Here is a 10,500-nt window from a genome sequence, read left to right on the forward strand (position 1 = left end):
TCCTCACTCAAATAACGACTAACTATTCAAACAATTTATAAGCGCCGCACTGAATTAAATCATGCAAAGCATTGTTTCGTCATCATTACATTTATCGAACGACAGTTTACCACAAATTTGAGACTGAGCACTCCATTAACTTCATTTCTAACAGTTCGCTAGCAATTACAGAGGTTAAGGAGACTCCATGAAAGTCTTCCGGCGGTAAAACCCTCGCTATGGCGAGAGCCAACACCGAAAGGGTCTCGTAAAAACGAATTCTTTAACACGCTTATTATAGGGCCAATTGACGGTGCATCGGCTATCTCTCGTAATAGCGGGGGTGTCGCTATAGCCCGTACTCGCTTTAACGAGGTTCCACTGTACTTCATAATTAGAGATGGGTCAAATAGCAGATTTCTCGAACTCGAATATCGAATTAGAATATTAAATCATTGCTCGAATATTCGAATACCTCGAATACTAAACGATGAATGCGGGAATGTTTGACTCGGTTGCCTATGCAGCAGGAAACACAAGATTTTGGGGAGTCATTTTGATTTCCTTTAAAGGATTCGAACAGGAATTTAGCTGATTAATGGAATATTTTAATTTTATGGAAACAATTGGGCATATAGTTGATTCAACTAACATCTCTTTCAAATATTCTAAGGGGACACCACCTCGCGAAAAATGATTGCATGCCGTCTCGGCATTTACACAGCTACGATGGATTTCTGTCTGATGTATACATTCTTATCTACCAAACGCCATTTCAGCGGCATGCCATTCAGATACTCGGCTTCATCCAGCTTCTTATTTTCAACAGGTAGCTCACTTTACCCCCACTCCTGCTGTCAAGTGCTAGTGGACAATCTGAGGCGTTTTTCAAAATACACGCGCTTCTCCTCCGAATATCTTCAATTATTTTCAGTCCATCTTTGGAAGTTCTCACGAGATAAGAAGATGAATTCGAGTTGCTATCAGGGAGTAACCAAATATCCTGAGAAAATATACCTTTGTCTGTGACTGTAACAATAGAGATTTATAGCACAACTCATAAATTGTAACTTGATATACGTTTTCGGAAAAAAATACTGCATCAACTTCCGAGAAGCTCTGCTGCTCATATCGAGTCTCGCCAGAATGCTAAGTCTCCGTCGTATTTTGACATTTATTTCCTCGTGTAAAATGCTTAAATAAAGTCAGAAATACGTCGCGTTTGATCTTATTCTTTTTTAAATAACGCGCACATTACTAATATGTATTTCAATCCAATAAAGGTGTAATATCAATTGCCGAAAGTCATAGTTAGACACCTTTTGGGCTAATAGGCGATACATGCAGCAGAAACTGGGAACTTTGAGGCATGCAGGCTTAAAAAGGTCAGTGGGTGAGAAAAGGGGGGCGCAAAACACATTTCTATTGTTCTCGTGTAGCTAGATATTTTTTTCAAAGGTCTTTGTTATATGATCCCTGCGCGAGCTGGGACCTTTTTTTTATTTCGGAGAAGAGTAAAGCCTCAGAGGGGGGCTAGTGCTGAATGGAGGGGGATAGCGGATCATGGGAAATGCGCTAATGTAACTATCCCACGGTACTCATGCAGCAGTTGACCTCTGAAATGGGGAACTTCGAAGTAGGTAGCCAGAAAAAGGCCAGTGGGTGAGAAAAGGGGGGAGGGCGTGAAACACGTTTTTATTGTTCTTGTGTAAATTGATACCAAACGACTAGAGTTCTTTACAATTTTCCGAGTCAACTACCAACGACAGTGTAAGGCGCGAAATTCAAAGTATTCGAGAGGGTACCTTTAGCATAATTATTCGAGACCTCGAATATCGAATACTTTCTAGTATTCGAGGTATTCAAGTATTCGCAGATACTATTCGCACATCTCTATTCATAACTTAACTCCACAAGGAATTCATGCTCCCTCAGAGGCACTCAATAAAAAATCACTTTGTTTGTCAAATTCCCTTACTCGATGAGCAGCAAACTCCTTATCGACCACACTGAAGAAAAGGCCCTCCCATCCAACTCTAAGGGTTTGCTGTTCTTTGATATGTATGGCTGGTTCAGTGACATTCTTCAAAATATTCAACAATACACACTTATACCACAGAGGAAAAGGCTAACGCTGTACCAGCAGAGAACTGTATGATGGAATTGCACTGAACATTTGATAAGCCGTAACCACACAATTCATGCCGGTTAAACAAAAAGTAGTAAGCTGGATACACGGCTTTCCAAGTAATTATAAGTAAATAGTAATTCCTGATGGAATTAGCTTCGATGTAGTTAAACTGACATAAGGTGTCCCACAAGGAAGATTTATTGCTCTCTTTTGTTCATTACATACATAAATGACCTCTTCCTCAAATAGCCAGTACATATACTATGCTCATTTGCTGATGACACTATCACCAATTGCGACAGTAGTGATCATTCAGACTTTACGCAATGTTCATGAGTGCAAGGTGATATGTGATGTGAAATATCTGGGAGTTATGATAACTTTGAACCTGTCATGGGCGACATAAACAAGAAATATTAGTGGCAGGGCCCTGAAGAAACCAGGATCCATCGAGCAGTGTGTGGGAAGGTTTTCAGAGGAGAGAGTATGCGAGAGAGCACTTGCTAGGCCACACTTTTAATTAGCAGGGTGCAGCGGGCACAGAAAAACTTAATGCAGGAACTTAATAAGATTCAAAGGAAAGCTGCAAAACTCATCTAAAGCTGCTTTGGGCATGGAGAAAGCGTTACATTGATTTTAATTGCAAGTCACTTGAGACTCAGAGAGTACAAGTTAGGCTTATAGTGCTCGAGCAATTAATAATTGATATCTTTCAGAGCTATTAGCAGATCATGATATTATAACATCACTATATACCCACGTCTGACCGAAACGATAAATTACGAGAAATATTATTTTGCAGAAGGGATAGATATAAAATTCGTTTTCCCCTTGAACAATAAAGGACTAATAAAAAATCCCTGAGAATATAGAACAAATGCTGGGCTAAACTTGGTACATGCATATTCCTTTTTTTATTGCAAGGTGTCTAACACCTGTCCCACGCTGCTACTGAGGCGGCTTGTGGTATAGTGCACAGATGATTAAATTTGGGACAGTTCCCACAACTTTCATTTTTAAATAAGAACTAAAGACTGGCATGCATCCACGAAGATGGACTTCATAACAACTCTATCATATAACCGGCTTTTAAGCGATGAATTATAGGTGTTCAAATTCAAATTTCATTAATCCAGGGTAAGATAACTTACTTGTTTATCCTCAGCCGTGAGGCTACCTTTGGGTGGAAGCATCAGTAGTAGTGCCCCTGCTCTTGGGGCCAAGCCAGATCCACTTGCTCCGAGGGCATCCCTCAACAGTTGGGGAGAGACAGATGCTAAGGGTGCTACAAGGCAATGCCGCTGTGAAGATGGAGCAGATGACCCCCAGCTCTGCAATGGGCGAGCTTCCAGGCTAACTGGGGCACTTCGGCACCCTGTGTAAATATACGACAAAATGTATTAAAACCGATTCCCTGATAGAGAATTCACGACCAAATAAAAAGTGTGAGAATATAATGGAGGCAGCATAAAAAAGGTTCACTAGAAGAACAAAACGATATTATATGGGGCACCAACCATGCGGAACTCCATGGAGATCGAAGTGTTGCATTCTGTACGACGGAAATTCATGAGCAGCTGCTACAGGGTTTACCGGTGATATTATAATGAATATTGGTAAGGCAATAATTAAGTAGTAAGGGAAATATCCTTTAAATATTTCTGCAAACTCATCAGCTTCAAACCACATCTTGCTGCTCGGGAAACTGGATATTCCCGAAATCTAGGATACTGTACGGCTAATTTTAGCAACACTATAATTTTACAAAGAAAAGAAGTCAGAAAAAGGAGAATGTTACAGTTATAACAAGTCAGCAATAAGTTTGTAATTAAATTACATTACCAGAACAGCGGCAGGGTAACTTAATACCAACATCTGAATATCGAATTACAGGTATCTCCATCTAGCCTTAAGAATTTGAAGCATACATGTGTTTACAAGAAGTATAACCAATAGGATGAGCAGTATCGCCAATGTACAATATTTTACAACGTAAAAATTTTGACGTTTCAGGCTATAAAAACTAATTAAACAGAATGAAAAATCTAAATTACGGATAAAATTAGGTAATCAAATATTTAATTGAACATTTTACCATATGAATTCCCATCTATTAATAATTTTCTACCACAGCTTGTGGTACTCCCAAACTTTTGGACAGCTGATCGGCTATCAGAATTTGTATCAATTTGTATACTTTCTCAAGCCGTCACCCAAGGGGACTCCATTACTATTGTAATATTCGTGCCGTCACCCTTGCAATAGGTAATAGCAGGAGGAAGAATCACTTCTTAATTAAAGTTGAAAGCTGTTATATATTACATATCGAAGCTTGAAAGATATTAAAATTGCTTGTACTGGATTTCGTTCTCTGGGCTTAAGCTCTACAAAGGAAGAAAGATGAAGGATATGGTGGATCCCCTCGATCTTTTAGAAAGCCGAATTAAAGCCTTAGAAAGTCGTGTTATTGGAAATTCTCAGAAAAATGATGCGAAAACATCGGTAAGCATTACAGTTAACTGCTTTCAGATTATATTCGTCAATCTTGAATTGCTATTTCCGAAATTCTGGTGATTGGAAGGTAAACATGACGTTTGGTATTTCAGGTTATGGATTCACTCTTGGTAATTAATTCCCAAATAGCCAATGCATTGTCTGGGAGGGAGCAGGTAACTGCAGTTCTTAAAAGATGTAAGTCAATAGTTTTGGGTTCTTGTTAGCAAGTTAATGGTCATTTAAAATTTGTGGCAACATTGATCGGTTGTATATGTTATAGTGAGTTTTAATACATCTATTCTATTTTTGCGTCTAAATTACCTCAGTAAATGAATTAGAAAAATTCATGGACCCCAGCTATGGTGATGATATTCCTATGAGTACAAAATCAAAACTTGATGTCATTTTGAGCATGGAGCCGGAACTTGTACAAAATGTGAAGTATTTTCAGCAATTGCAGCAGTTGAAATCAGTGTTGGACAGTGAACATATCAAAAGTAAGTATTTCCGAAAGTGTACTTTCAATAAGCTGATTGCTGGTTGTGCTAATTTGAATTTTGGGAAGCTATGATAAAAGTGTAGGGTACCTAAAAAGAACGATCCTATGTCAAATGATCAAATCTATTCAGCATTTGACCTGCTACTATCGTGAATTGTATTTACGTGAATGTTTGGTAAGCATTGCATGCCATTGAGTGGATAGGGATCATTTTCCCACGTAAAAGTTCTCTCACTGTGATTAATCAATGGAATGCATGCACAATAAACTTAAGCAAATGATGTAATATGCTATGCACACCTACGCTTAATTTACCCAATTCTCCTAACTCCGACTCAAGCTGTTTTATGGTGTGGGCAGGAGAGGAGCTTGTTTGCTTGTTAATTTTTCAGAATATATTTTTCCAAACTCTCAATCCACTTATTTTACATGCTGTTTAGCTCTGCACCTAATTTTCCAAGGTTATTATCCTCAATGAGCAACTTGACACAAATGTTGCCAGTGTTACCTTCTCAGAAGTTTGATATTTTTCCTTTATTCTTAGGTGCTAGTCAGGAACAGGCAACTAAATTCATTATTATTGTATGTAATATTTCACTCTGTAGAGCCTAAACTTAATATTCTCTCTGTTATTTGTATATTAACCCTTAGGTGCACGTGCCTGCAAGTTTAGCGCCAGTGCACGCTGGCGGCTTTTTTGCCGCACTTTTACATTTTTGATTTTCCCAAGTATAAATTCAAATTTGAGAGTATTTTAACGTATTTGGGTAACTTCTAATAAATAAAAGCACTTAAAATATTTTTCCCATTCATTTATAAACAAAAATATCACATAATTATATGCAAATTTCTTGAAAAACTCCACTGCATAATACATTATAGTAAACGTGCATCACTTATTTTTCGGTCACTAGTTAAGTGTATGTAACGCATTTTTACATAAATGTAATGCATATTTGAGTATGAAGACGAAATTTTAAAATTACGACATGTGGTTTGAGGTTGACATAAATTATACAAATAATAATAGTAAAGAAATGATAATGCAAATGCCTACAAAAAATATAATAAATACGAGACAACATATTTGCATAGTATATATTGCAAAAAGGATTATGCTTCCAAGTTTCCACGGTAACGACAGTTTATCAGTAGTTCCTTAGTATCGTGTGAACGCCATCTAGCGGCAAATCACTCGAAGTTACGTCGTTCTCACTTTGTAAGATTCTAACGCAATATTTGGTAGTCACATTGATGCAAATATATGTTCTTCGTGGAGGGAAAAGTACAGAAATAGGATAACAAAGTGTACCACAAGTGATCCATTCACAGTAAATGCGCTATTTCGAATTTTTGAAAAATGCGGCAAAATCCCCGCTTAGCGTGCATCTAAGGGTTTATGTCATAGATGTGTTATCTTTTCCTTATTTTTAATTTTTTGGAGGTGCGGCTGTGGTCAATTGAATTTGCTACCATCCAATTCCAGTTTGGATTGATGCTGCATTGGTACTACCTGTGCTAAAAATGCACTCTGATTGGCTAGACTTAATGCAAAAGTGATTAGGATGAACTTGACTATTTTTCTCATTGCATTTGTCTTATGGCTAAGGTCCTCTGTGGATTAGCATTTTGGCTTCCTTATGACTTATTTCCTATTGTAGACCAGGCTATATTCTGTGATATAATCTGTATTGTAAGATCAGTGGAGACAATGGGCGTCAATAGGTAGTAAAGCTTTCTAAAGCCTTTTCATGATTAGCAGATCATTATAAAAATAAAATGTCAGTGGCTCATAAAAAATTTCCAAGAGCTGTTATTAGATGATGATTTTTAAAATCATTTATTTGTACCCAACATTGAAAAAGTAATTGCTAGAAAAAAATAGTTTCTCTTCTTGAAGCTTTTTGGCATAAAACTGCCCTTTTAGAGTGAATATGGAACCCCAAAAATTGCATGGCGTCACCCTGGGGAATTGACTATCCAGCAAACCAGCTGCAAATAAAAATATTGCTGTTACTCCTGCACTGTTTATGGGACTGGGACAGAATAGTGATTCTTTTGAATACGGGAAAGAGAAAAATGTCATAATTGGGTCTTAAAGTAGTGCCTATGTAAATTTGGAATATAATTAAAGAACTTTAACCCACTCTGTATTAAGAAAGGAATGTTACATGCAAATTATTTAAAGGGAGAAAAATTTTATGGTAACCCTCGTTGGTCCCACTTATGCTGTAGAAAGCCTTAACAAGTTCTTTGACTAGACAGAGCCTTTGTTCTTGCTGTATCAAGACATTTTGGAGATAATTCAGATGTATTTTCTGTTAAATTAATTGAAGAACATATTTTTATATTCATATCCCTTGTGAATATTTTTGGAAAATAGTTAGCTGTGATCCTAAAAATAGTGTGAATTATTTTACATAGTGTTCAATTTCACTCTACTCTTTTGTTTTGTTTCCAAAATATTGAAGTATCTGTGAAAGTGTCCAATCTAAGCATCTGGTTGTTTTACAATTTCAGATATTCCTGCTTTGCAAAGTAAGGTGGACAAATTGATTGTGGTTGAATTGGAAAATAAAACTAAGTTTGAAAATGTGACCAAAGAGACTTACGACATGATTGAACAATACAATGGAATTGTATCCTTTTCTGAGCCCTATTCCACTCCTAGTAATGGAGACATGCAAATTTATTTAGCAGATGATGGTGTGAAATTATTTTAAATTTTAAAATTGGTGTTTTAGAATTGTTTCATGCATGTAGTTAAAGGTTGTTATTGCTTTTTCATCCATTGAATGGAAGATGTAATGCATAAAAATTGCACATAGGAGGGAGGACCCAAAAGTAACGGGAATAGCGCGGTGGGGGGTCGGCTGAGTGAGGGATCGGTTTTTACCGTAAAGGGTTCTAAGCTATGATATTTCCTGAGTCAGTGTGCGAATCCTGGTTGCTCTGAGTGCATCCGCTTGTCTATGGGATTTTTTTGGTTAACCAACATTTTCTGATTTAGCAAAAACGTGTAATGGCTGACTGCTGGGAGCAACGAGCGGCTGTGAAGTTTTGATTTTTGGTGGGGAAAACTCATGCAGAAACTCTAGTGATGCTTAAAAACTGCTAATGGTGATTGTATTCTGAGTAAAACACGTGTCTACGACTGGCTTTCATGTTTCAAGAATGGACAGATGTTGATTGATGACCATCCTCATTCAGGGCACCTGTCAACACCAAGAACGGACGAAAATGTTGCGAAAAATCCACTCCCTTGTTCAAGAAGATTGTTGCCGAATCATTGACGAACTTTGAAGATATTTTGTAGAGGTTAAGGGAAAATCTCGGAAGAAAAGGGTGGATCTTTGGCACACAGGTGATTGGCTCTTCCACCACGACAACGCACCCGCCCACACCGCACTGTCCAAGCGGTTTTTGACAAAAAACGGCATGACGCCAATTGTTCACCCCCCCCTATTCACCAGAAATTTCCACCTGTGACTCTTTTTATTTCCTAGACTGAAAAGGGAAATGAAAAAAAATGTTTTGGGACTGTAGATGAGGCAAAACAAAAATCGCTAAAAGGCTTAAAGAAAATTGATTTAAGTGAATTAAAAAATTGTTTTGAACAGTCGAAGAGACGATTAGAGAAATGTGTTGCAGTCAAGGAGGATTACTTTGAAGGTGATAAAAATTTGGTGGGAAAATATTGATTAATAAAAAAGTTATTGCGAAATTCCCGATACTTTTGGGTCCCCCCTTGTGCATAATGCATATGTTCGTTTGCAGGTGTCCGAAGCGTTGAATGGATGAATTCCGCATGTTCAGGCTTAGTACGTGTATGTTGACTAAGGTTCACAACAGTATCCTGGTGGTGAAACTGCTATAAATCTTTGTCAACTTATGCGGACAGAACCTGAAAATGCTGAATTCATATGATGCATATGTTTTCAAAGATATAAGTTAAAAAAAAATATTTAAGGATATATTAATTAAAATATTCATCTGTGTGAGGACTAAAATATTTTGAATCCCTTGATTTTTTTGTCCTTGGAACTGGAGACCTATATGTAATGTGAATTCATCTTAGTCAAGCAATTTATCTTTCAAAATAGTATTTCTAGAGCTGTCAGCAGCCAGTTCTGTTAAAGTGATTTGAAAAATTTTGTTCATAATGAAACTATTGTTTTCAAAGTACCATAAACCATGACACTTTCATAGGAAGTCTGGTAAATATATTTTTCATACAATGATCAATTGCTGATGATAATTAAGGTACTAAAAAATTGCCTTTCACGTAATTGCAATCAATGGATTTTCTTATCAACATCCCTAGCTCAACCGTTTTGCCTTTTTGCAAGGACAATGGGGAACAGGTCCCAGAATGGAGCATTTAACGTAAGGTATATTCAGTATGTTAATTAGTCAATCATTCAATGAGAAATGCTCCGAAGTTATTGAATTTTATAGTAAGATAGAGTTTTTGTGGGATTTTTTGTGCAAAAAAGTTGCATGTAAATTGGGGTGACATTAATACATAACTTACTTTACAAATGATTATTTATAAAGTTAATCTCAACACATTCAGCCCGATGGACACGAATCTGTCTGGGCTGAATAGTCAAGGCGCCGAGGGAAGACCATTTAAGATCCTTTTATAATGAAACTTAAAAATTTATGTTTCTCATGACTGTTTAAAAAATGCAGGCTGTATGTGTGAAATAAATTCTCAGGAAGAAGTGACCCTGATGAACTAATTCTTATAAATACGACTTTGGCAAGTTACCTCCTTAATTTAGATTCAGATCAACTCTCTTTCACAGTCCTTTGTGGTATGGGAAAGTATGATAACAAACTGTGAAATTGCCAGGCAAATCAAGAAACCAGTGGACTAAGCCCCTCTTTCTACAAATTGGATGGACATCATTGTTAACGTTCTCGTGATGGATTAATTTTAATGTTATATATTATTGAAGTAGTTATGTATTATGTTAAATGTAAATTATTCTACTTTGATCTAATTTTTATAACATGTGCACTTTTTTAATTTATATTTTGCAAAAATAAAACAACTTACACCAATTCTGCATGTACAAATGTAATAATCTTCTTCAAACTTTGCGTTCTGTAGATGGCCATTTATACCACTAGAATTACTGGTGAAGATCTCCACTTTTTGAATATATCATGCAATAGGGTAGTTTCCTTCATCAAAGAAAACGAAAGGCATTGTTTGCGATTCGTTACCCACCATTAGTGTATTCATAATACACAAATTATTTGGTTTTTGAAATACCGGTTTAGACGAATGGCAAGGGTCAATTTATCCTCATTTGAAAAAGACCGGATTGGCGCCCATGCGATTCCACTCCGCATGACGTCACAGGGACCTAGTTTCTACACGAGA

At 36.9% G+C, this 10,500-nt stretch overlaps 2 protein-coding genes across 2 annotated transcripts in view; one reads left to right on the forward strand and one right to left on the reverse strand.

Moving 5' to 3' along the window:
* The window catches only part of LOC124165774 (nicalin), a 20,484-nt gene extending 16,439 nt beyond the window's left edge, over positions 1-4,045 (reverse strand). Inside the window, exons 1-3 of the mRNA XM_046543267.1 lie at positions 3,953-4,045; positions 3,628-3,863; positions 3,262-3,485 (exon numbers count right to left, since the gene is read on the reverse strand). Of these exons, the coding sequence (XP_046399223.1) occupies positions 3,262-3,485; positions 3,628-3,799 (396 nt within the window). The 5' untranslated portion in view covers positions 3,800-3,863; positions 3,953-4,045. The remainder of the gene's footprint in view (positions 1-3,261; positions 3,486-3,627; positions 3,864-3,952) is intronic.
* Positions 4,046-4,243: 198 nt separating this feature from the next.
* On the forward strand, positions 4,244-10,176 carry LOC124165776. Its single transcript, XM_046543269.1, has 7 exons — positions 4,244-4,315; positions 4,357-4,375; positions 4,493-4,612; positions 4,717-4,801; positions 4,933-5,103; positions 7,626-7,744; positions 9,899-10,176. The coding sequence occupies exons 3-7, from the start codon at positions 4,511-4,513 to the stop codon at positions 9,986-9,988; spliced, it is 567 nt and encodes a 188-aa protein (XP_046399225.1). The 5' UTR covers positions 4,244-4,315; positions 4,357-4,375; positions 4,493-4,510; the 3' UTR covers positions 9,989-10,176.
* The last annotated feature ends 324 nt before the right edge of the window (positions 10,177-10,500 follow it).

The sequence above is a fragment of the Ischnura elegans genome, chromosome 9 (genome assembly GCF_921293095.1).
Source record: "Ischnura elegans chromosome 9, ioIscEleg1.1, whole genome shotgun sequence".
NCBI classification, from domain to species: domain Eukaryota; kingdom Metazoa; phylum Arthropoda; class Insecta; order Odonata; family Coenagrionidae; genus Ischnura; species Ischnura elegans.

Bases quoted from the DNA above. Each gene is read 5' to 3' on its own strand.
- LOC124165776 (XM_046543269.1), top strand. From the start codon at position 4,511: ATGAAGGATATGGTGGATCCCCTCGATCTTTTAGAAAGCCGAATTAAA. The intron at 4,613-4,716 runs GTAAGCATTACA...TTGGTATTTCAG, and splicing joins AAAATGATGCGAAAACATCG to GTTATGGATTCACTCTTGGT. The intron at 7,745-9,898 runs GTATCCTTTTCT...ATTTAGATTCAG, and splicing joins TTGAACAATACAATGGAATT to ATCAACTCTCTTTCACAGTC.